This window comes from Stegostoma tigrinum, chromosome 9 (genome assembly GCF_030684315.1).
Source record: "Stegostoma tigrinum isolate sSteTig4 chromosome 9, sSteTig4.hap1, whole genome shotgun sequence".
NCBI lineage: Eukaryota > Metazoa > Chordata > Chondrichthyes > Orectolobiformes > Stegostomatidae > Stegostoma > Stegostoma tigrinum.
In genome coordinates, this window is record NC_081362.1 from 37,265,312 (window position 1) to 37,292,345 (window position 27,034).

Here is a 27,034-nt window from a genome sequence, read left to right on the forward strand (position 1 = left end):
AAATGCAATTGCTTCACCACTTGCGAAGATCTTTGCATCCTCGCTCTCCACTGGAGTCGTACCTGAGGACTGGAGAGAGGCAAATGTAATTCCTCTCTTCAAGAAAGGAAATAGGGAAATCCCCGGCAATTATAGACCGGTAAGTCTCACGTCTGTCGTCTGCAAGGTGTTAGAAAGGATTCTGAGGGATAAGATTTATGACCATCTGGAAGAGCATGGCTTGATCAAATACAGTCAACACGGCTTTGTGAGGGGTAGGTCATGCCTTACAAACCTTATCGAGTTTTTTGAGGATGTGACTAGAAAGGTTGATGAGGGTCGAGCTGTGGATGTGGTGTATATGGACTTCAGTAAGGCATTTGATAAGGTTCCCCATGGTAGGCTCATTCAGAAGGTCAGGGGGAATGGGATACAGGGGAACTTAGCTGCTTGGATACAAAATTGGCTGGCCAACAGAAGACAGCGAGTGGTAGTAGAAGGAAATTATTCTGCCTGGAAGTCAGTGGTGAGTGGAGTTCCACAGGGCTCTGTCCTTGGGCCTCTACTGTTTGTAATTTTTATTAATGACTTGGACGAGGGAATTGAAGGATGGGTCAGCAAGTTTGCAGACGACACAAAGGTCGGAGGTGTCGTTGACAGTGTAGAGGGCTGTTGTAGGCTGCAGCGGGACATTGACAGGATGCAGGGATGGGCTGAGAGGTGGCAGATGGAGTTCAACCTGGATAAATGCGAGGTGATGCATTTTGGAAGGTCGAATTTGAAAGCTGAGTACAGGATTAAGGATAGGATTCTTGGCAGCGTGGAGGAACAGAGGGATCTTGGTGTGCAGATACATAGATCCCTTAAAATGGCCACCCAAGTGGACAGGGTTGTTAAGAAAGCATATGGTGTTTTGGCTTTCATTAACAGGGGGATTGAGTTTAAGAGTCGTGAGATCTTGTTGCAGCTCTATAAAACTTTGGTTAGACCGCACTTGGAATACTGCGTCCAGTTCTGGGCGCCCTATTATAGGAAAGATGTGGATGCTTTGGAGAGGGTTCAGAGGAGGTTTACCAGGATGCTGCCTGGACTGGAGGGCTTATCTTATGAAGAGAGGTTGACTGAGCTCGGTCTCTTTTCATTGGAGAAAAGGAGGAGGAGAGGGGACCTAATTGAGGTATACAAGATAATGAGAGGCATAGATAGAGTTGATAGCCAGAGACTATTTCCCAAGGCAGAAATGGCTAGCACGAGGGGTCATAGTTTTAAGCTGGTTGGTGGAAAGTATAGAGGGGATGTCAGAGGCAGGTTCTTTACGCAGAGAGTTGTGAGAGCATGGAATGCGTTGCCAGCAGCAGTTGTGGAAGCAAGGTCATTGGGGTCATTTAAGAGACTGCTGGACATGTATATGGTCACAGAAATTTGAGGGTGCATACATGAGGATCAATGGTCGGCACAACATTGTGGGCTGAAGGGCCTGTTCTGTGCTGTACTGTTCTATGTTCTATGTTCTATGTTCTATGAGTTATACAGCATGCAAACAGGCCCTTCGATCCAACCAGCCATGCTGAACATAATCCAAAACTAAAGTAGTCCCACCTGCCTGCTCCTGGCCCATACGCCTCCAAACCTTTCCTATTGGCAAATGGAGTTTAATGCGGAAAAGTGTGAGGTGATTCACTTTGGAAGGAGTAACAGGAATACAGAGTACTGGGCTAATGGTAAGATTCTTGGTAGTGTGGATGAGCAGAGAGATCTCGATGTCCATGTGTGTAAATCCCTGAAAGTTGCCACCCAGGTTGATAGGGTTGTTAAGAAGGTGTATGGTGTTAGGTTAGATTTTATTGGTAGAGGGATTGAGTTTCTGAGCCATGAGATCATGTTGTAGCTGTAAAAACTCTGGTGCGGCTGCACTTAGAGAATTGCGTACAGTTCTGGTCACCGCATTATAGGAAGGTTGTGGAAGCATTGGAAAGGGTGCAGAGGAGATTTACCAGGATGTTGCCTGGTATGGAGGGAAGGTCTTACGAGGAAAGGCTGTGGGACCTGAGGCTATTTTCATTAGAGAGAAGAAGGTTAAGAGGTGACTTACTAAAGACATACAAGATGATCAGAGGATTAGATAGGGTGGACAGTGAGAGTCTTTTTCCTCAGATGGTGATGGCTAGCACGAGGGGACGTAGGTTTAAATTGAGTGGTGATAGAAATAAGGCAGATGTTAGAGGTAGGTTCTTTACTCAGAGAGTAGTAAGGGCGTGGAATGCCCTACCTGCAACAGTAGTAGACTTGCCAACTTCAAGGGTATATAAATGGTCATTGGATAAACATATGGATGATAATGGAATAGTGTAGGTTAGATAGGCTTCAGATTGTTGAGCCAACCTGTGAAACCACCGAGGGCCAAAAGGCCTGTACTGAACTATAATGTTCTATGTTCTATTAATGTACTCATCCAAATGTCTTTTAAATGTAGTAATTGTACCCACATCCACCATTTCTTCAGGAAGTTCATTCCATATGCGAACAAACGTCTGTGTAAATAATTTGCCCCTTTCGTCTTTCTTAAATCTCTCTCTTCTCACCTTACAAATGTGCCCTCTCCTCTTGAAATCCCCCATTCTAGGGAAAAGACAACTGCTATTAGCTCTAACTATACCTTCCATTATTTTATAAACTTCTATCAGGTCGCCTCTCAATCTCCTGCGCTCTAGTGAAAAAGTTCCACCTTATCCAGCCTTTCTTTATCACGCAGTCTTTCCATGCCTGGCAACACCCTGGGAAATCTCTTCTGAGGACTCTCCAGCTTAATAATATCCTTCCTATAACTGGGTAACCAGAATTCCAGAAAATGTCTCACCAATGTCCTGTACAACCTCAACATGACGTCCCAATTCCTATTCTCAAAGGACTGAGAAATGAAGGCAAGCGTGCCAAATGTCTTTTTAACCACCCTGTCTTTGTGTGACACTAATTTCAAAGAATTATGTACCTGCACCCCTAGGTCTGTTTGTTCTACAACACTACACAAGGCCCTACACGAATAGTATAAGCCCTATCAAATTGTTGTACGAAAATACAATACCTCATATTTATCCAAATTGAACTCCGTCTGCCATTTTTCAGCTCATTGACCTATTTGATCATGATCCCTTTGTAATCTTAGAAAACCTTCTTCACTGTCTACAATGCCACCAATTTTGGTGTCATCCACAAACTTAATAACCATGCCTTCTGTATTGTCATTTAAATCATTTATATAAATGACAAACAAAAGAGGACTCAGAACCAATCCCTGCAAAACACCGCTGGTGACAGGCCTCCAGTCCAAAAAGCAACCCTCCATCACCACTCTGTGCCACATGCCTATGTATCCAGTTGGCAAGCTCACCCTGAATCCCATATGTCCTGACTGTGTGAGAAAAGACAACACAAGCATAAGCGAAAATTAACTCCCACTTCCACAATCAACGCCAGATGTAAACTGCATATTGGATTATTCCATCCATTTTGTTGGGATTGTTGGAATTATATTATTAGGGAAATTTAACTTCAATAAAACCTTAAACTTCTTTCACTTGGTTAATGATTTCATTGCACCCATGACATGCCTGAAAACCATTTAGCTTTCTCCTTTGTTTAATTAATGTAGGACATATTTTTAACTAAATTTATGAGCAAATCTTTAAAGTGTACTAATATACTTCCTTAACATAGTGTTGTCGAAGCAATATCAGAAGACAGTTGGATAAAAACATCAGATTTCATCAGATTGTTGCATACATGATAATCTTGCATACAGGTGAGATATTTGTTGATTATTAGAATTATTCAGTGTTGTTATTTGCTTGTTTGCTGTTATTAAGATTTTACTGCATTGATTTCTTTGTTCTTTGAAACATTCTTCGACTCAGATTTGTCTCAATAACATGAGCTCCTTATCTATATTCATGTTTCCCATACTTTGACAATTTGCTTCTTCAAATCAAATTGCTCTAACTATTTACTTCTTAATGCACGAGTTACCATTTGTTTCTGAAAATCATAGAATTTTACAGTACAGAAGGCCATTTGAGCCATTGTGTCTATACTGGCTCCTGAAAGAGCTACCTAGCTAATCCCATTCTCCAGCCCTATTTCCGTAGCCTCTAAATTCACCGCTTTCAAACATATATCCAGCCTTCTTTTATACCCTCCTATGGAATCTGCCTTCGTCACTCTCCTAGACAATGCATTCCAGATCCTAACAATCCTAAAAAAGTTTCTCCTCATCTCACTCCTAGCTCTCTTGCTGACAGTCTTGAAATTGTGACCATTAGTTACTGACATGCCAACTAGTGGAAACAGAATTTCCTTCTTTACCCTGTCAAAATTGTTTATAATTTGTTCAACACTTTAGTAAGGTCAGCCATCTTCTGTGCTCCAGGGAGAATTAGACCAATTTCTCTAATCTTTCCTTGTAGCTAAAATCCCTCATTCCCGGTATAATTCAAGCAAATCTCATATGAACTCTGTCCAGGGCTTTAACATCCTTCCTCAAATAAGGTGTCAAGAATTAAATAAAACCAAACCAGGTAAAGAATGCAGTTTCCTTCACTCAAGGGCATTAGTGAATCAGATGGGTTTTGCCTGACAATTGATCCATGGTCATCATTAGACTGTTTTTAGTTGAATCCAAATTTTATCATCTACTATAGTGTGTTCCAAACCCACATTATTCTTAGGGTGTCTGGTGTAATAGCCGATTGTTGATACCACTCGGCCAATACCTCCCCACATTGCATTTCCATAGGGACAGCCAAAATGTCATGAAATTCAGGGTAGGACTTAATCTACCCAAATTCTTAGATAAGGTCACTCCAAAATCGATTTGCAAATGGTTATACCCCATATTTAGAAAGACATCAATAAAGTTTTGGAAAATCCAGACAACATGAAGTCCCAAACCAGGATATAATTCTGTTCACTTACCTTGAATGAAGAAGCTGTTTCTTGACATTATTGCTGTCCCAAACCTCAGCTTCTCCCATATTTTAACTATAATTATATATTTATTCATCATAAAAATATTTAGATACATTGGCATTAATTCAATTTCCCTCAACATGAAGTGAACAGGGAATAAGGTGAGGGGAGTAGGTGTAGCAGTCAAACAATAAGTAAATAAATAAATAACTTTAGGCATGATTTAAATTTCTGAACTGTGTTTTCTAGCTGAGGTGGAGGGCCCAGAGAAGTGTACACAAAATCTGTTAATGTCCCCATGATCAACTGACATCATCCTTCTATTCCCACGCTATACCTGGAACCTCAACATCTCTTCTATGCCTCATGTGTACAGGCTATACATATTTGTACATATACATTACTGGCCATTTGATGTGAATTCAAAAATCCAGTGTAATCAGCCCATCTGATGTCACTCACTCCCCGGTACCTCTCCAGAATCTCTGATGTATCTTTGGCCAGCCACCAAGTGTGTCTACAGAGCCTCAATATTACCAATCCACCAGCCAGCCATCAACTGCGTCTGAAGCTCCCAGTGTACCCAAACCTATGGTAAACACTCTTCTTTTCCTGACTCTCAGGCTGGGCTAGAAAGGCATTTATCTGTTGATTCCATTTGTTCTCGCCTCTCTTCAAATGCCATGTTTCATGAAGTCTGCAGTATAATTTGGCAATGCCACAAGTTCAGTTTGTTTATTTGCTTTCTCCAATTCCTACCCTGTTCTGTAAGTGTTGACTCTTGCGAAGGTTCTATATATTATGTACATAACTGATGCACAACCTAAGTGGCTGTTCTTTGACAAGGGCATTGGCAAAATTCTTTTCAGGGTATACAACACAGCCAAGTCATTGTTGGTATCATCTCATAGCTACACTACATTTTTCCTCTGCTGAGGCCACACAAACTTTGGAAAAAATGATGGTAATCATGAGGACAAGTAGCATCATTGCCATTGGTGCCAGGAGAGTCTTTATTGTCCAAAGATTGTCCAAAAAGAAAGGGTCCCGGGATCTGCCAGAAGGCCAATGTTATTTACCTCAAATTCTCCTAGTTGTTGAAGTGCCTCAACATTAATTCAAGTGTAGGTGCAAAAGGGCCTTATTTGCCCTCTAAATTGACTGAATTTGATTCTGGCTGTGTGAAACCCTGTAGCTCCCAGTGTTGGCAAGACAACATGGCAGTGGAAAGTTGACAGACACAGTATTCATCACTTTCTCATGCCATTTTACCAGCCCTCCCACTCCCAGCACAATCCCAACATGTTGGTAGAATCCAGCCCTCCATTTGCAAGCCACTGTAAATATTAATTTGATGAAATAAAGCTACCTAGATGTAGCAAATAAAATATTTGTTTCTTAATATTTAGTTATTCATGTAATTGCACATCTGTTCAATATTGAACGATACCACGCAAGTTATTCGCCTGTTGCCAAAGACTTGCTGATCAGGCTTTCCAGCATTGGGAAGAACTCCAGTGAAAGCTACCTCAACCCCATCAGAACGTATGATACGGTATGTTGGCTGTAAATCCAACCACAGTAGAAGAGGGAAATTACAAATTGCTGTGATTTTAAAGTAACTAAAGTTACGTACATATTAATTCATTTACTTTTATAGGTCTGAGCATTATGTACTGTTCACAAAACGCACTCTATCCAAGTGAAGATTTCAGTGCAATGCAATATTCACAATTGTTAAAATTACTCTTTCAAATGTTTTAAGTGATTAAGTAATGTTATGATTTCTATTTTGCATTATTAAGTTTAGCAGGTTGTACAAAGGCCTGGCTTTCTAAATAAACACTGGATTAGCGAGTTTTGAGAAGATTTGTAACTCAGGTTGAAGTTCTGGATGTAAGTTTGCTCACTGAGCTGGAAGGTTCTTTTCAGACATTTCGTCACCATTCTAGGTAACATCATCAGTGAGCCTCCAGTGAAGCGCTGGTGTTATGTCCCACTTACTATTTATATGTTTAGGTTTCCTTGGGTTGGTGATGTCATTTCCTGTGTTGGTGATGTCATTTCCTGTTCTTTTTCTCAGCGGGTGGTAGATGGGCTCCAAATCTATGTGTTTGTTGATGGAGTTCCAATTGGAATGCCATGCTTCTAGGAATTCTCGTGCATGTCTCTGTTTGGCTTGTACTAGGATGGATGTGTTGTCTCAATCAAAGTGGTGGCCTTACTCATCTGTTTGTAAGGATACTAGTGATAGTGGGTCATGTCTTTTGGTGGCTAGACATGACCCACTATCACTAGTATCCTTACAAACAGATGAGGAAGGCCACCACTTTGATTGGGACAACACATCCATCCTTGGACAAGCCAAACAGAGATGCACACGAGAATTCCTAGAAGCATGGCATTCGAACCGGAACTCCATCAACAACACATAGATTTGGAGCCCATCTGCCACCCTCTGAGAAAAAGAACAGGAAATAACATCACCAACCCTAGGAAACCTAAACATATAAATAGAAAGCGGGACATAACACCAGCGCTTCACTGGAGGCTCACTGATGATGTTACCCAGAATGGTGACGAAACGTCTGAAAACGAACCTTCCAGCTCAGTGAGCAAACTTACATTCAAACACTGGATTCATCATTGATTAAACTAGGAAATGAAGATAATGAGTTAATGAATAGAATTGTTATCTTTAGTCAGCAATATGTAAAGTCTTTTAAATTATTTAAATACTATGTTTGCAAATATCGGTTGCATAGTTTTAGCAAAATTAAACAAAAATACACTATAAAATTGAAGTTTTTAACAGCTGTTCACCTTTCTGAGTTTTACCATATTTCTTCCTTATGTCAAGAGTTTATGCAGAAACAAAGCTCCCACTTGTGTGAGTGGCAAGGACTCTTGGAATCATTTTCTTTGTGTGGAAATTGCATATGTTTAACCAAAGTTTAACATGTTCCATAATTGAAGTAGCATTAATGATGGAATGCGACCATTAATTAAAATATAGAGTAATACCTTAATTGCTTCTCATTTCTTTTTTGAGTTAAGTCGGAAGTAAAGTAAGGTTTAAAAGGTAGATCAATAGGAAGTTGATACATGAAATGTTCATCACAATTTAATTCCGAAATAGAAAAGAGGCTTGTTTATAACCTGTGATTATTTATGTGATACTACCCGTATTTCTAGAACCCAGTGAAAGAGCTATTAAGTAGTGCAGCTGGAGTGACTGGCATCATTATTACTGTGGCTTTCATTCTGATGGTGACTTCTTCCACGTGGGTTATTGTGAAGTCATTTTATGAGGTGTTTTGGTTCACTCATCATCTCTTCATTATATTCTTTATTGGTCTCATCATTCATGGGTTTGGGTAAGTGTATTTTTCATTTGTTATGATATTCATGCAGTATTGAAAATGACAAATGTAAGCATTTCTGGCAATGAAGTTTTACGTGGGCAACAGGTGGCATTAGCATTGTGAACATATGAGAAAAGTATGAGTCCATTTACATTCTAATTATACATTTTAGCAATTAAAATTAAGTGTTTATAGTTATAAAAGTTGCAAGGATATTTATTGTGTTCAGAATCACATTTTGATGAATGAATCTTTAACAACAAAATACATGCTGTAAATTTAAGCTCTAAATCCTTATTTATGATATATGAAGAACACGTAGGGAGAAATGAGATTACATGGTGAAAGCCTGATCACGGTTTATTTTAAATTATGAAGAAATTGATGCGGTGAAGAAAGTGTAAAATGTAAATGTTCTTTGCATGAATCAGAAGGGCTGAGTTAATTATCAACAAAATCTCATTCTGAATGTCAGTTTAGAATATGTAATCTGTTCCGCACCTATAGTAAATTCTAAGCACATTCCTTTATAAACCTAATTATAATTTCTTATTAATAGCACACATAGGTGAACGTCTCTTTTACAGTGGTTAATTTGGAGAAAGTTCATTATGAAATACTGTATTCCGTACCTGACAGTCAAACATTCCATAGACATTGGTATATAGATCAAACTTTAAAGCCTTAAAAATCCCTCCAAACTCAGAAATTGATTTACACTAAGAATTTCTCTGACCACCAATCAGTTATATGTTTTGTCTTTGCAGAGAGAAAAAGAACAAATTAGAATTTTGATATTTCTCACAGATAGGATCTGAAACGCACTTCCTCAGACAGTAGTGGAGATAGGTTGAATTGAGACAATTAAGAGGGACTTTGATAGCTGTCTGAAGAGGAGGAATATGCAAGGCCACAGTGAGAGAAGATAGGGGAGCAACACTAAGTGAAAAAATAATCAGGAGACAAATTTTTTTTTGTAACTATTTTGCGATCTGATCAAGTGTCTGTATTACTGAGATGAAGTATTCCTGCTTCTCATGGTTGATAAGCACAACAGTCCTCACTTCCTTTTAACTGGTGAACAACCTGGAATCCAGAAGACATAATCAGTTTATGTTAAACTGGAAAGACAAATAAAATCTGAGGCACACAGCCTCATTAAAATATTTAAATGAACAACCCACTTCCTGAAGGTGCTTGATGCCCATACTCCTTGTGCCACTAAATTCAACAGAGAAAGTTTAGGATCAGAGCAAAGGGGAAAGTAGAATTAATTATCTATTTGCAAGTGTTGACACAAGCAAAATGGGTCTTCTTTGTTTCTGTTGTAACCTATGAGAATGTTAAACAGACAGCACTTGAGCCTCTTGATGCATAAAAGCAGGCGAAGATTATAATATCATGAGTGACTTTTAATCAGATCAGTTGTTTTATTATTTGATAACATGTTGACTGAACAAATTCCAATTCATGTTTTATTTCCTAGAAAAACACTTTTGACATGCTTTGATTTGATAGATTTCCCATTCAATGTGATATTAAATTCTGGGACACCAAAGCAACGTTGTCCAGCTGTGATGTGTTCTGTGATTTAATATGAATGATTAAATCATAAACTAGTTGTTTTCAATAAGTTCACTTTTTTTTCTTTCAGGGAGTGGAGAGCAAAGTCAATATAATTGCATGTACTATGAACGTTTCTTTGGCTGCTCTATCATCAGCCAACAGAAATTTTAGTTCTGTATTATTTATGATATTAGGAACATTGTATTCAATGTGTTTTCCTGTAAACATTTTAACCCGATAAATAAATTATCTCAAATACCATTAAATTAATTTTCTACTTAATAAATTTGTAATCAAAATCAATAATGTCAGGTGTTTAGGATAAAGGTTATAAATTATATTCTGTGGTAGAAATACTATAACAGATTTATTTTACAAAACCAGTTTTGAAAATTATAAAATCAATGAGGACATTTAAAATACTGAATTTATTTTCTAATTTCTAAAATCCTCCATAAAATGTAAGCAGTAAGTAGTTGATTAAGTGATTCTGTGTTCTAGCCGTATTGTTCGAGGACAAACCAGTCAGAGTCTTCAGGAGCACAATGTTACTTACTGCAAAGATCATTACGATGAATGGGGAGACATCCCAGAATGCCCATTACCACAGTTTGCTGGAAATGAACCAGTAGTAAGTCAGAATCCTTAAGCTAAATGAATCACCTATATATTTTATGGTGCTATTTTATGGAGCTGTATGAGGGCTTGTTGGGTAATGGCACAACAAATTTGCATGACACAGATGAAGTAACATTATTAGCTGAAAAACGTAAGTTGCAGGACCATTTCAGAAGGCAGTAAAAATGAGCCACCTAGTATGAACTAGGGTTGAATATGACTGGTGTTCCCTTCCCTTGAAGGAAGCCAAAACTAAATTTTACAATAATTCAATAGATTCCATTATCATCTTTCCAGTGATTGACAGTAATTATAAGATGTGTTATTCAAATAATTTTAACAACATTTTTGTACTTGAACTCATAATTGTTTTTATACTTAATAGATTTTTCTGATCAGCCTATTCAGAAATGTTGCTACATACCTCTGCAGCCGCTGGGACTTGAACCAAAGTCTCTTGGTCCAGGTGTAGGGAAACTACCACTGCATTAAAGAGGGCCCATTAAGTTCATAATCATAGATTGCTGGTTCACCGTCAAAACAACTGCACGACCATAACTTACCTTAATGAGTCATGAAAATCAGGATGATTGCAATTTTAATCACTCCTTGTGCTAAGTTAGCTAACCTTGACCAAGTCAACAGTTGTGGCACAAAAAACAATGTCAGAATCTGGAAATCTCTTCTCTCAAAGGTCATGGGAATGTGAAGGGGCAAGGCACCAAGGTTTATCAATTCTGCTACAAGGTTTCTGGAATGAGAAGATCAGATTCAATTGTGATGTTTTCACAATTATGATTGCACAATGTTCAGAAAAATTAATAACTTCTCAGATGTTGAAGCAGTTTTTGTTAATATGTGGCAAGATCTGGACAATATTCATGCTTGGGCTAATACATAGCAAATAACATTCACACCAAGCAAGTACCTAACAATGATAATCTGAAAGAAGAGAGAATCTAAGCATCATCTGACATTCAATAGCATTACCATCATTGCATTCCCCATAATCAACATCCTGGGGGTTTCCATAAACAAGAAAATAAATTAGGCCAGCCAGAATAGTAGTATTAGACAAACCATTGGAGCTAAAGACAAATAATACCCCTGGTCCTGATCAATTACATTCCAGGATCCTAAAAGAGATTGCTACAGAGATAGTGGATGTATTGTTTATAATTTTCCAAAAATCCTTAGATTCTGGAGATGTACCAGAAGATATGAAAACTACCAATATGACACCCCTATTCAAAGAGGGAGGGAGGCAAAAACTGGGTATCTATAGGCCAACTAACCGAATATCTATTATTGATTTAATAAATGCTGCAACCAAAATAGGCTGAAAGATACAAGGTTGTATGCTGTCCTTAACCTTTAGAGTTACTCAAGCAGTTTAAGATAGTTTGGATGATGTGGTCTGTATGGACAGTTCATGATTCTATTGATGAAAATAAGCATGAAAGGGAAATATGAGTTTCTTTGAACGTTAACACTGCCAGATCACTACGAATTGCACTTGAGGTTAATGTAAGGTCAAGAAACATCAATAGATGAAGGGTTAACAATAGAACTACGAAGAATATAGTTAGACCTGCAAAAGACAAAGAACTATGAATGACTTTTTTTAAAAAAGATATCAAAGGGCATTTTCACAAGTCAAGATATATTGATTGTTGTGCAAAAAGGCTGGAAATTGTGAATGTTGGGGCATTCAATTTGAATGAACTTAATAAAACAAAATCAAAGTATCAACTAAACGTTAGTTAGGATTAAATAAATGGATGAAATCATTGCAGTGAAGAAGGGACTAGTAGGAATGTACACACAGCCCTGGAGACTTAGTGAAGAGAATAAGATGGAATAATTGGAGAGGAATGTAACTATTAATATACCTTTAGTGGAAAACCAGATATAGTAAATTTTTTTCCAGAAGCTTAAGCTAGTTCGTCATGCAGAGAGAGATAGCTTAGCAGCAACATTAGAATTATTTGTAGTAAAAACAGAAAGTGCTGGAGAATAATAATTGGGAACTTTAGCACAGCACACCTCCACACTATCCCTAGTCAAATAGAAGTGCTGAAGCAGCAGTAAAATAGTGGCAGCTTAAAGGATAATCAAAAAATTCAATCAGATCCAACACAACTGATTACAGGGCAAGCTTAGAGTAGAGAAATACATCATCTAAAGGCTTGGAAAATAGTCCAGTGTAGTGACAAAATGACATGACACATCCAGACTTCACTTCCAACACGAAGCAATTACTGAGACCAGAAATATTAACAAGAGTAAATGATAAAATCAAAGTGAAATGACAGGAAGCCAAACTTCATTTTGATAAGCAGCCAAATATTAAAATGGCATACCACTAGACACAGGCTTCCAGTCTGACAAGCATCCTTCCATTATTATTCAGCCTATGTAGCCAGTTTTCCAGCTCTCCCTGGATTCCACATGATCCAACCTTCCAGACAGCCTACCATGTGAAACCTTATCAAAGGCCTTACTGAAATCTGTGTCGACTGTATTTACTGCCCTCATCAACCTTCATGGTCACTTCATCCACAAACTCTAGCAAATTTGTGAGGCATATCTCTCACACACGAAGCCATGCTGACTACACCTAATCAGACCCTGTCTTTTTAAATGCATGTATATCTTATCCCTCAGAATCTTCTTGAGTAACTTATCTACCACAAATGTTAAGCTGATGGTCTGTACTTCCCAGGTTTTTCTTTGCAGCCCTTCTTGAATAAGGCACAACATTCACTACCCGCCAGTCTTCCAGAACCTCACCTTTGGTTAACAATTATGTAAATATATCACTCAGGGCCCCCACAGTTTCTTCTCTAGCCTCTTGCAGGGATTTTGGATATATCTGGCCAGGACCAGGACATTTATCCATTTTCATAAATTCTAACACACCTCCTCTACTGTGATATGTACTGTCCCAAAGATATTGCCACTAACTTCCCCAAGTATTCATGTCTTTCTCCATGGTAAACATAAAGGAAAAATATTCATTAAGGACTTCACCTACCTCCTGTGGTTTTGCACATGCATGTCCACTTTGGTCATAGAAGGGTCCTATTCTCCATCTAATTATTCTTTTCCTAAAGCTATCTGATGCCTCCTTTTTGCCCTCCTGATTTCCTTCTTCAGTAAACTCCTGCACCCCCTATATACCTCCAACAATTCTCTTGATCCCCAGCTGCCTGTACTCAAGGCATGCTTCCTTTTTTTCTGGTGTAAGTCTTAATATCACTTGTCATTCAGGGTTCCCTGCTCCTGCCAACCTTGTCGTTCACCCTCACAGGAACATGTAGACTCTAGCGATCACATTTTTAAAGGCTGGAGATCCCTTTACCTGTAAACAAACTACTCAAATCAACCGCTGCAAGCAAACTGCTCCAAACAACCATTGCAAGCTCCTGTCTAATTCCATCAAAATTCACCTTGCTCCGATGTTCATTAATGCATTGTGACTAATTGCTATGTCTAGTCAACAAACCCATGAATATTTTATTATATGACTACCAAGATGTTTGAAAATCTACTAAACTGATTGTAGTTTTTTTTTCTTCCAGCAATTCCTATATTTCTATGAAAACAGTGAAATCGCATATTCATTTAGTTTTTCACTATTCTTGACTATAATGAATGATACCATTGGTTATAACTTCATAGGTGGAGACTGTTTGTACATTTCACATACTTACACTTGTGTTCATTGAATAAATGCTCAAGAGCTGAAGCAAACATTTCCAAATACAAATTGCTCTCTTTTTCTGTTTGATGTTCAACTGTTTTCATTGTTTTCCTATTTGTCTTCTCTTTCTAACTTACTCATTCTATAATTCTCACTATATGTCTTTCTATTTCAAATTTGTATTCCGATTCTTTCCCATCACTCATTGAATTTCTTTCTCCATCCGTTTCAAATTCTCTCCCAAACTGCCTTTCCACCAATGTCTGGAGCAATATCTACATTTTGATTGTAAATTGTACAGCATGACTAATTTACTAATTCATTAAAATTACAGAAATTAATATAGCTCAGGCGTAACTTTAACGTATCAGCTAATAGTTAGGCAATCTCTCTAGTGCCAGGTAAAACACTTTGTATTAAGCTTCTTTGAACATTGGTTATACTCTTTCTTTTCAGACCTGGAAATGGGTTTTGGGTCCTGTTTTTCTTTACATTTGTGAAAGATTGATTCGGTATTGCAGATCTCTGCAAAAAGTTGTGATTACAAAGGTAAAAACTACTTTGACTGGATTATTTGTTTACATGCCTATATCTTATTTATTTTGTGCTCAGAAATTATTTCACCTAACAGATCAACATTTCCCCTCCTCAATGGTGGACAGCTACATGTATTCTTAACTTTTTCTGACCCAACAACCAGACAAGGAAGAGATAAACCTCATTGTAACTGAGCGCCAAGTAGGGCCATGAGTGATGTGTGGGGCCTGCTGGTTCTGAATTCTGCTGCCCAACCAAATGTCACAAAGATGTCATTGACATTGACACATTTAGTTAATTGGCTGTCCTTATACTCTGATGAATACACCAGAGCTGTATTATAGTCAGCACAATAAATATAAAAACAATAAACCAAATATTTGTACTTCAATATTACAAATGATAAGGGAGACTCCATCACATAGGTCACTGTCCTCACAAAACAGGAAAATTGAAGACGAAGTGAATCAGGAAATAGTGATAGCTATCTTAACCATGGGTTTTAAAGACTTTTTGAATTGCTTGACTTAATTTAAAAAGTGAGCATTTATCATCATACCTTTCCCAAGTTGAGATTCAGCAATATCTCCTGGGAATTGATGAAATTTTTGACTTTGCTCTAAATATAAGAACTATGTACAATATCTTACAAGATTATTCTTATTAAGAATATAACTCTTATTACCCATTCTTTTGATGGGCAGGTGATTGTACATCCCTCCAGAGTACTTGAACTTCAAATGAAAAAGCAAGGCTTTAAAATGAAACCCGGTCAATACATCTTCCTGCACTGTCCTTCAATATCTCGTTATGAATGGCATCCATTCACATTAACCTCTGCCTCTGAAGAAGACCACTTTAGCATTCATATGAGAGCCCTGGGAGACTGGACAAGTGCTCTGTTTGAGGCCTGTGGAGCTCACTTAAGAGGATTTCAGGAAGCATGGAAGATGCCAAGGTTTATACTTTGCATTAATGCTCATTATTTAATATAATGTAGGGACTTTTTGTTAATTTAACCCGTTATGGATAAATAGCAAGTTGAACGTTTAAATATGCAAATGGGTGATGTGCACCAAAAAAATCAGAAACTGACAGAACTGCTTGTTTCCCTTTCCTCTTTTAAAAATAATGCTAACAATTCTGTGGTGTCAGCTGCTTTTACATTTCATTCAATCGCCATGAAAAATCCTAAACTATAAATGCAACCAGACTTCTTAAACAATGGAAGCATCACCACTGCCCTTCATATAATGTAGCGACAAGTGTGTGTTCATGTGCAAATCAACAGTTGAGGATCAGCAGTGGAAATGATTTATCTCCTTCTTTATTCAGATATGCTGATCCAGTTGTAGCAGTAACTTCAATTGATTTTTCTCTCCATAGAGACAATATCAGTTCAGAGAGGATCAATCAAACCTCCATATATATGTGGTTTTATACCATTTTTCTATTATGTCATCAAAAAGGTTATTTTATATGAAATTGGAAAGTGGTATCAGGCAAAAACATTTTTGGTCTATCATGCATTACATAGGGATGAAGTTTGCATTGTTCCAGTTCCACACTGATCAAAAGTTTTTTTTTGCAATCTAAGTATCTGGAATTTTAAGTGCATTTTAAATTTTAGTACAACATTAGAAATCTGAGAGTAAGTTCAGAATAACCCAATGCAGCCCTTTTATGATACTAACATGGTAATTCAGCATAGCTGTTACAGGATAAGTATAAGTAAGATCAAAAGTGTATGTCAGAAGTGTATCATATGAGCAACATCTGCAAAATTTTAAGTCAGTTTATTCAACTAACCTTATTACCTTTGATTTGATATTTCAGAAAGACAGAAAATCTTAGCCCTAAGAAATTCAATTTAAGTGCAGTAGGAAGGGAAATTCCATTCTGATCATGAAATTTATCTGCTAGTACAGTTCTTCATAATATGACTTTGTGTATTCAATGCTCTATCTTCTGTTAGCCACATTTTCCTATACTGCTTGAAGTCACTATGACGACCTTGTCTTCTCTACCTCGTCCCTCATCTGAGGTGTGGTGACCTTCAGGATCAACTCCTAACTCTCTCTAATTGGAAAGAGCCTGTGGTCTTCTGGGACTATGGTGATTTTCACTTTCAGAGTTGTATCATGGGATACATTGCCAAAGCATGACATCTTTGGTTGTCTTTTTCTGAGGGAACATGGTGCAAAGAATTAAATGTGCATTTCTATTTGTTGTAGTTGCAAATTTCCAGTGGTTCACATTAATTTTAATCACTGCAAAGTTAGCCATCCCATAATTTAGGCGGCTTATCTTTGTGCCTAATGCTTCAATCCATGGGACAGTTGAGCAACAATTGATGGTATGTTAGAAAAAATACTGCAGTCCATTATTAAGGGAAAAATAGGCAAGACTTTAGAAATATTCAACATAATCACAAACAGAATCAACACAGCTTTATGAAAGAGAAAGTATACATTAAAAATTTACTAGAGATCTTTAAGGACATAAGCAGAGTTGATAAAGGAGAACTGGTAGATATTGTGTAATTGAATTTTGAGGAGGCATTCAATACGGTGCTACACAAAAGGATAGTTATGGGATTGGGGGTAATGTATTAGCCTAGATTGAAGACTACTTAATGCACAGAAGAAAGACAGTCAAGATTAGTAGGTATTTTTCAAACTGGAAAAATGTAACTAGTGCAGTGTCACAAGGTAAGTCGTCAGGCCTCAAATATGTATCACCTATTTTAATGACTTGAAGGCGGGTGCAGAGTGTAATATTTTCAAGTTACTGACAATACAAAAATGGGTGGGGGCTGTGCTTTTTATGATGAGGACATAAGAAATGATGGCTCAGTAGTTAGCACTGTTGCCTCACAGCGGCAGCAGCCTGGGCTCAGTTCCAGCCTCGGGTGACTGTGAGGAGTTTGCACATTCTCCCCGTGCCTGCCAGATAGGGGAAGAAAACACAGAAGATGCTAAAGAAACTCATCAGGTCAGGTACCTGTGTAGAAAGAGGAACAGAATTAACATTTTGAATCTGATATGACTTCTTCAGAACTGTTCTTTGATTCAGACGATTAAATCTTGTTTTTCTCTCTCGACAGTTGCCACCAGAATTGCTGAGTTTATTGAGTTTGTTTTAAATTTCCAGAGTCTGCAGTATTTTGCTTTTATTTAAGTGCAGCAGAAAGGGAGCTGGGTGTTCTTATGCATGAAATAGACAAACTTAGTATGCAGGTGCAACAATTAATTCAGGAGGCAAAAAGAATTTTGGCCTACATTGCTGGGCATTGAAGTTTAAAAGCAGAGAAATCCTGTTACAACCATATATGATGTTGTGGAGGCCACTCCTGGAATACTGTGTACACATTTGGTACCTCTATTTAAGGAAGTTTTTAAGGCATAAGGTTTTTAAGCAGATCAAATAAAGATTCACTAGGCTCATTCCCAGGATAAAGTGTTTCACTGATCTAAAGTAGCTAAACAGATTACACCTTTATTCTTTAGAGTTTCAAAAAATAAGAGGTGACCTTATTGAAACATAAACAATTCTGGGGGGTCAACAGAGTAGATGTTACAAAGATGCTTCAAAAGTGGGGGAATCTCAAATTAGGGGAAATAGTTACAGAATAAGAGGATACTCATTTAAAACTGAGATGCAAAGGCATTACTTCCCCGAAAATAGTGAATGCCTCGAATTTTTTACCCCAGAGAGTTTTGTCGGGTAACTCTCTGAAAGTATTTAAAGAGGAGGTGGATAGATTTTTGAACTATCAGAGAGGTGAGATTTATGAGGAACTGGTGCAAAACAGAAATTGAAGCCTGAGGCAATCACCAATGAACTTACTGATTAGCAGAGCAGGTTTGATGGCCAAATGGCCTCCTCCTATTTTTTGCGTTCATATTATACGATATGTGTTCCCTGTTTGTCCCGAAAAATAAACCAATAAAACACCAACGTGCAGACTCAGTGTTGCCTAGTGTAGAAATATGGCTTGTTATGAAGTCTCTGATTTAATTATAGATGCATGCTGAATTAGGTAATCATAGCTATGACAATATTTGGAGGTCTACAATTGATATCAGTTTTCCTGGAGCAGAACAAATTCCTCCAAATGATGATCTTTGATGTCCTGATGACCTTTGTTGGAAAATGTATGTGTCTTGATGTCAGGTATATAGATGTTTAGGTTGAACTGTGATGCTCTTCACGGAGAAATAGCTCACTAAGGCATCTGGAGTGAAGTTTTGAGCAAAGATAGAATCATGTCAAGGTGACCAGGAAGAAAGTCAAAATATGTCAAATGCTAAATGTCAAATTCCTTGTATTAAACATTATGACTAGGGGTACGTAATAATATTTCAAGATTGGTACGTATACTTCACGATATATCACATAATCTTAGACTAGCAAAGTAACTGAAAATTCCAAGTACTGTAACTGTGAAGTGACACTGTAACTAATAATGAATAATGGGTGCCTTATGTAGTTATGTATATGTTCACTTCAAGTCATAGCACATTTTCCTATGTGTTACAGAATTGCAGTTGATGGTCCTTTTGGAACTGCCTGTATAGATGTATTCTATTATGAAGTTAGTGTGTTGATTGCTACAGGAATTGGAGTGACCCCTTTTGTTTCTGTGTTGAAATCTATTTGGTATAAGTACAGCCAAACCGCAACAACAATGAAAGTAAAGCGGGTAAGTAAAATCAATGTATTGCTTTATTGTGAAAATGTACAAAGGATATTACACAAGTTCCCTTGATAAGATATTTAACAAGGGAGGCTTTGAGGAGCCAGGAGGTGAGTTAACATAAGAACATAGGAAATAGGAGCAGAAGTGGGTCATCTGGATCCTCAAGCCTGCTCCACCATTCAACAAGATCACGGCTAATCTTTTCGTGAACTCAGGTCCACTTACCCACTCACCATAACCCTTAATTCCTTCACTGTTCAAAAATCTATCTTTGCCTAAAAACATTCAACAAGGTGGCCTCAACTGCTTCACAAAGCAGGCAACTCCACAGATTCACAACTCTTTGGGAGAAAAATTTCATCCTCACTCAGTCCTAATTCTGCTCCCCATTATTTTGAAGCTACGTCCCCTTAGTTCGAGTTTCACCCGCATGTGGAAACAATCTCCCTGCCTCTATCTTATCTATTCCAGTCATAATTTTATATGTTTCTGTAAGATTCCACCACCCCCTTTCCTTCTTAATTCCAATCAGTATAGACCCAGTCTAGTCAGGCTCTCCTCATAAGCCAACCATCTCAACTCTAGCATCAACCTGGTGAACTTCCTCTACACACCCTCCAGTGCCAGTATATGTTTTCTCAAGTAAGGACACCAGAATTGCTGAAGGATTCCTAGCTTCTGACCTGCTCTTGTAGCCACTGTATTCATAAGCCAGTCCAATTCAATTTCTTGTCAATGGTAACCCTTAAGATATTGATAAGGTGTGCACCCGTATTCTGGCACCTCTCCTGTGAAGCCTCTTCAGCATCTTAATAAAAGCCAAAAGAACTGTGGACACTGTAAATTGGGAACATAAACAAAGTTGCTGGAAAAGCTCAGCAGGTCTGGCAGCATCTGTGAAGGAGAAAACAGAGTTAACGTTTCGGGTCTGGGGACCCTTCCCTTCATTTTATGTCCCTTCAGTTTATGTCCCTTCAGTATCTTGTAGATTTCAGAGAAGTCACCTTATATTCTTCAAAGCAATTTTATGTTTTGTAAAAGCTATTACAATCTGGATGTGAGTTTGCTTGCTGAGCTGGAAGATTAGTTTTCAGACGATTCGTCACTTTTTTTTATTTGAAAAAAATATACTTTATTCATAAGATGTACAAAAAATAAAACATATTTATACACCTACCCAGTCATGTAAGCCGCTCCAGGTTACCCAGGGGGTACGTACACCAACTAAAGGAAAAAACAAACAAAGAAGAAAAAAAAACAAAGCAAAGAAAATACCAATGGCAGTTATCACCCGGCACAGTCCCAGTTGGCCCCCTGATGAGTTGGGGAAGGCGCCAGCTGGGCCCAGTTACCAGATAGCGCCATTTATTTCTATTCTGGACGAGTGGTTTCATATGGTGGTCTTTCCCCACTGCGCCTTTGTGGCGGCTGCCCCAAGCTTTACCGCGTCCCTCAGCACATAGTCCTGGACCTTGGAGTGCGCCAGTCTGCAACACTCGGTCGGGATCAGTTCTTTCAGCTGGCAGACCAGCATGTTGCGGGCAGACCAAAGAGCGTCTTTCACTGCATTGATGGTCCTCCAGGTGCAGTTGATGTTGGTCGCAGTGTGCGTCCTGGGAAAAAGGCCGTAGAGCACGGAGTCCCGCGTCACGGAGCTGCTCGGGACGAACCTCGACAAATACCACTGCATCCCCCTCCAGACCTCCTGCGCATAGGCACACTCCAGAAGGAGGTGATCGACAGTGTCGTCCGCCCCGCAGCCACCTCGAGGGCAGCGTGCGGTGGCGCAGAGATTCCGGGCATGCATAAAGGATCTCACTGGCAGAGCCCCTCTCACCGCCAGCCAAGCAATGTCCTTGTGCTTGTTTGAAAGTTCTGGCGATGAGGCATTCTGGCAAACGACTTTGGCAGTCTGCGTGGGGAACCACACGACGGGATCCGCCCGCTCCTTTCCCCGAAGGGTCTCGAGGATACTACGTGCTGACCACTGCCTGACGGCCTTGTGGCCAAAGGTGTTTCCTTTCAAAAATTTCTCCACGAAGGACAGGTGGTACGGAACAGTCCAACTACTTGGAGCGTTCCGCGGCAACGAGGCCAGGCCCATCCTTTGCAACACCGGGGACAGGTAGAACCTCAGTAAGTAGTGACACTTGGTGTTTGCGTACTGAGGATCTACGCACAGCTTGATGCAGCCGCACACAAAAAGGTAGCCGTCAGGGCGAGGGTGGTTTTCGGTACGCCCTTTCCCCCATTTTCCAGGTCTTTGTACATGGTGTCCCTGCGGACCCGGTCCATCCTTGACCCCCAAATGAAGTGGAAGATGGTCCGGGTGACCGCAGCGGCACAGGTCCAGGGAATAGGCCAGGCCTGCGCCACATACAACAGTACTGAAAGCCCCTTGCACTTGACAACCAGGTTCTTACCTGCGATGGAGGGGGACTGGAGCGTCCACCTGCCCACCTTCTGCTTCAGTTTGGTGATATGCTCCTCCCAAGTCTTAGTGCACACACCAGCTCCACCGAACAAACGCCCAGCACCTTCAGGTAGTCTGTCCTGACAGTGAAGGGGATGAAGGAGCGGTCGTCCCAGTTCCCGAACATCATGACCTTGCTCTTACCCCTATTGACTTTGGCACCCGAGGCCAGTTCAAACTGGCCACAGATGTCCAACACCCTACTCACTGACCGACGATCGGTGCAGAAGACGGCGACATCGTCCATGTACAGGGAGGTCTTGAACTGAAGGCCTACGCTGCCTGGGATAGTCACGCCCTTCAGGCTCACGTCCTTCCTGATGGATGCGGCAAAGGGCTCCACACAGCACACAAACAAGGCAGGAGAGAGCAGGCAGCCCTGCCTGACTCCAGATCTGATGGGAAAACTGTCTGATTGCCACCAGTTGATTGAGACTGCGCTAACGATGTTGATGTAGAGCAGCCGGATCCAATTGCGGATGCCCTCCCCGAACCCCAATTTAGAGAGGACATCCTTCATGTAAGCATGAGAGACCCTGTTGAAGGCCTTCTCCTGGTCCAGGCTGGCGAGGCAGGTGTCCACCCACCTGTCCTGCACGTAGGTGATCGTATCCCTGGTGAGCGCAAGGCTCTCAGCGATCTTCCTGCCTGGCACAGCACAGGTTTGGTCAGGGTGAATCACCGACTCCAGGACTGACCTGATCTGGTTGGCTATGACCTTGGCCAGGATTTTGTAGTCCATGTTCAATAGTGAAATGGGACACCAATTCTTAATTTCTTCCCTCTCACCCTTCCTCTTGTAAATGAGGATGATGATGCCCTTCCTCATGGACTTGCACATTTTCCCTGCCCGAAGCGCACTATCGTACACCTCCAGCAGGTCCTGGCCAACCAGGTCCAACAGAGAGGAATACAGCTCGACCGGTAAGCCGTCGCTCCCACGAGTCTTATTCCTCTCCAAGGACTTGAGGGCTCTGGTCAGCTCGTCCAGGGATATCGGGCGGTCCAGCCACTCCCTTGTGCTGTCGTCTAAGACCTCCGTGATAGATGACAGGAACGACTCTGAGGCCATGCTGTCCATGCGCTTTGCGTTGTACAGTCCGGCATAGAAGGATCTGCTGATCCTCAAAATGTCGGGCCGAGACGACGTCACCTAGCCATCGTCCTCCTTCAGCCAGCTAAGCACAGAGCTCTCTTTGTGCACCTTCTGAAAGAAGAAACGCGAGCACGTCTTGTCCTGCTCTACGGAGCGGATCCTGGACCGAAAGATTATCCTGGAGGCTTCCGCGGCGAAGAGCGAGGCTTGCTGGCCCCTCACCTCGTGGAGGTTCTCCATGACATCGACCCCCATCAACTGCAGAAGGAGCAGGTTCTGCACCCTTTTCTGGAGTCGCAACAGCTTTCCCTGCCTCTCTCTCGCCTTCCGAACACCCTTGAGGACAAAGAACCTCTTGATGTTCTCCTTCACCGTCTCCCACCAGTCGCCCGGAGACTCAAAGAGGGGTTTCACGGTTCTCCAACCGGCGTACTCCCTATTAAGCTCCTCGACATTCTCTGGTGTCAACAGAGTCTTGTTGAGCGTCCACGTCCCCTTGACGGCCAGCTGGTCGTCCTGTAGGCGACAGTCGGCCAGCAGGAGGCAGTGGTCAGAGAGGAACACCAGCTCGATGCCCGTGGACCTGACCGAGAACGCCCGTCACACAAACAGGAAGTCTATCCTTGAGCAAATAGACCCGTCTGGTCGCGACCAGGTGTATCTCCGCTGCGCTCCATCTGCAGGGGTGCTGAAGACGTCGAGCAGCTTGGCGTCCTTCACGGTGCCCATCAGGAATCTGGACGTGACGTCCAGTTGACTCCCCCCACCCGCTGTCCCCACGCCGGATCTTCCATCTGCATCGATGATGCAGTTCAAATCTCCGCCTAGGATGACTGGCCTGGACGTAGCCAGCAGGGGTGGAAGCCGCTGCAGGACGGCCAACCGCTCACTCCGTACCGCTAGGGCGTACACATTGATCAGCCTCAGGGGAGCGTTCCTGTAGGTGACGTCACCCACTAGGAGGCGCCCCCCCCACCACCTCCTGAACTTGAGAGATGGTGAAGTTGCGCCACTGCAGCAGAATAGCCAGGCCCGAAGAACGACAGTCCTTACCGCCCGACCAGATTGAAGGCCCACAGGTCCAGGCGCTGAACCAACTCCCATACCTGCTGAGGTGCAGTATCCCGCACTCCTGCAGAAACAGGAGGTCCGCCTTGACGGTGGTCAGGTAGGCCAACGTGGACACACATCTTGCGGTGGACTTGACACTGCGCACATTAATGCTTGCAACTCGTACCCCCATTGTGGGCAGTGACCGCAGTACCCTCCCCACGTCAAAGGTCCAGCCCCTCCATCTGTCCCTTCATGCACATTGCCCGGGCTAACTGCTGGACGCTCTCCGGGCTCAGGAAACCGTACGTGCTGCCTTCCGGGTGGTATCCCCCCGTCGGGGTACAGAGGCAGGAGAGTCCGGCTCTGGGTCAGGCTGGGGACGCGCTGTTTCCTCCTTCCCGCCTGGATGTTCCAGGGCCCCAGCGGCGCGTGGCTGGGTGTTGGAGGGAGCCTCAGGACGCCTCCCGTCACCTGGAAGTGGGGTGCTGCTTTCCTTCTCCCTGGAGATCTTTAGCTTCTGCTTTGGGTGGGCCTCCTCCAAATCTCCCACAACACCCCCGTAGCTGCCTCTTCCCGCCTGATGGTTGCGGTGCCTGGGCCTGCCGGCGCGCCTTCCTCCTCGCTTTCCGGACCGTCGTCCACTCTCCTACGTCACCTGGCGCTGCCTCCATCGACCCCGGGTTGTCGGGGGGTGTGGGGGGGGGAGCGGAGCCTGGAGGGGCGTTTTGCTCACCTCGGGCCCATCCTGCGGGGCTGGGCCCTCCTGCACAACCTGTCACTCCTGCACATTTGTGGGGTCCTTGCAGGGCCCTGGTGCCTTTCTCTCCTCCGGGGTGGGGGGAAAGGCTGGCCCCGCATTGCCCCTGCCGGCAACCTGGGCGTAGGTGGTCCCCCGCCACGGGCATGCCCTATAGAGGTGGCCCGCTTCCCCGCAATGGTTGCAGCTTTTTTCTTGTGGGCAATCCTTTGCAAGGTGTCCCTCCTCCCTGCAGTTCTTGCAGATGGTGGCTTTGCAGTTGGCCGCCACGTGACCTGACCTACCACAGGCATGGCAGACTTTAGGTTTCCTCACGTAGGTCAGGTAGCCCTTCCTCCCGCCGATCGTGAAGCTGGACGGTGGGTGTACAACGTTCCCGTCGGCGCCCATCCTCAGCATCACCTTGACCTGCCTCTTTCCGGTCCAGATGCTAAAAGGGGTCCATGATGTCGGTTAGGTCCCCTTCCAAGCAAGGTCAGGTCATCAACTGCTGGCACATGCGGGGTTGTACATGTGTACAGTCACCATACAGCTCCTCTGCGCTGGCATCACGAACAGCGGGACAGCGGTCAATACAGAGAGGGGGCCCTCACCTCCTTTCTCCTTGAAAACCTCCAGGAAGCGCTCGCAAAGCTTGGCACTCCTGAAGGTTACATCGTAAAAACCTCCTCCGGGGAAATCCTGCAGGCAGTAAATGTCTGCAGCAGCAAACCCACAACAGTCCAACAGGACCCTCTTCACAAAGAAGGTGTGTTCCACAGGTGCACCTTCATCCACCTTCTTCACGGAAACACGGATGGTGTTCCGGACCCCCTGATCTGGGGCACGAGCACTTGCCGCAGCCATCGTTGCAGGTTGGCTGCTCCCCTGAACCAGCATTGGCCGAAGCCAGCATTAAGATCCACAGGTTGCAAGGGTGCACAGCCAACCCAATGTCTTCCTTCCACCTCCAACACAGTCATGGTCTCCTCCTCTCGGTCCTCAAAAGAGTGGGTCTTTATTTTGTTCCAGATGTAAGCTGGTTCACTGAGCTGGAAGGTTTGTTCCCAGACAATCAATCACCTTTCTTTTTTATTTGAAAAAATATACTTTATTCATAAGATGTACAAAAAATAAAACATTTATACACTTACCCAGTCATGCAAGCCGCTCCGGGTTACCCGGGGGTACATACACCAACTAAAGGAAAAAAAAGAAGAAAAAAAAACCAAAGAAAATACCCCAGCAGTCGTCACCCCGCAAAGTCGCCGTTGGCCCCCTGACCAGTTGGGGAAGGTGCCAGCTGGGCCCAGTTACCAGATAGGGCCCTTTTTTCTATTCTGGACGAGGGGTTTCATACCGTGGTCTTTCCCCACCACGCCTTGGCGGCAGCTGCACCAAGCTTTAGCGCGTCCCTCAGCACGTAGTCCTGGACCTTGGAGTGCGCCAGTCTGCAACACTCGGTCGGGGTCAGTTCTTTCAGCTGGCAGACCAGCAAGTTGCGGGCAGACCAAAGAGCGTCTTTCACCCCAGACAATCAATTTTTTTTTATTTGAAAAAATATACTTTATTCATAAGATGTACAAAAAAAAAACATATTTACACACCTACCCAGTCATGCAAGCCACTCCGGGTTACCCAGGGGTACATACACCAACTAAAAGAGGTAAAAAAAAAGCAAAGAAAACACCCCGGCAGTCGTCACCCCGCACAGTCCCCGTTGGCCCCCTGACCAGTTGGGGAAGGCGCCAGCTGGGCCCAGTTACCAGATAGGGTTCTTTTTTCTATTCTGGACGAGGAGTTTCATATGGTGGTCTTTCCCCACCGCGCCTTGGCGGCAGCTGCCCCAAGCTTTAGCACATCCCTCAGCACGTAGTCCTGGACCTTGGAGTGCACCAGTCTGCAACACTCGGTCGGGGTCAGTTCTTTCAGCTGGCAGACCAGCAAGTTGCAGGCAGACCAAAGAACATCTTTCACCCCCAGACAATCAATCATTTTTTTTTATTTGAAAAAAATATACTTTATTCATAGAATGTACAAAAAATAAAACATTTATACACCTACCCAGTCATGCAAGCCACTCCAGGTCACCCGGGGGTACGTACACCAACTAAAGGAAAAAAAACAAAACAGAGAAAAAAAAACAAAGCAAAGAAACCGCCCCGGCAGTCATCACCCCGCACAGTCCCAGTTGGCCCCCTGACCAGTTGGGGAAGGCGCCAGCTGGGCCCAGTTACCAGA

The 27,034-nt window shown here is 42.2% G+C and overlaps 1 protein-coding gene across 1 annotated transcript in view; it reads left to right on the forward strand.

The window, feature by feature from the left end:
• The window catches only part of LOC125454845 (NADPH oxidase 3-like), a 68,566-nt gene that overhangs the window by 7,486 nt on the left and 34,046 nt on the right, over positions 1 to 27,034 (forward strand). The window contains exons 4-11 of the mRNA XM_059648849.1: positions 3,694 to 3,778; positions 6,351 to 6,496; positions 8,137 to 8,318; positions 10,374 to 10,503; positions 14,653 to 14,745; positions 15,438 to 15,645; positions 17,690 to 17,732; positions 19,276 to 19,438. Of these exons, the coding sequence (XP_059504832.1) occupies positions 3,694 to 3,778; positions 6,351 to 6,496; positions 8,137 to 8,318; positions 10,374 to 10,503; positions 14,653 to 14,745; positions 15,438 to 15,645; positions 17,690 to 17,732; positions 19,276 to 19,438 (1,050 nt within the window). The remainder of the gene's footprint in view (positions 1 to 3,693; positions 3,779 to 6,350; positions 6,497 to 8,136; positions 8,319 to 10,373; positions 10,504 to 14,652; positions 14,746 to 15,437; positions 15,646 to 17,689; positions 17,733 to 19,275; positions 19,439 to 27,034) is intronic.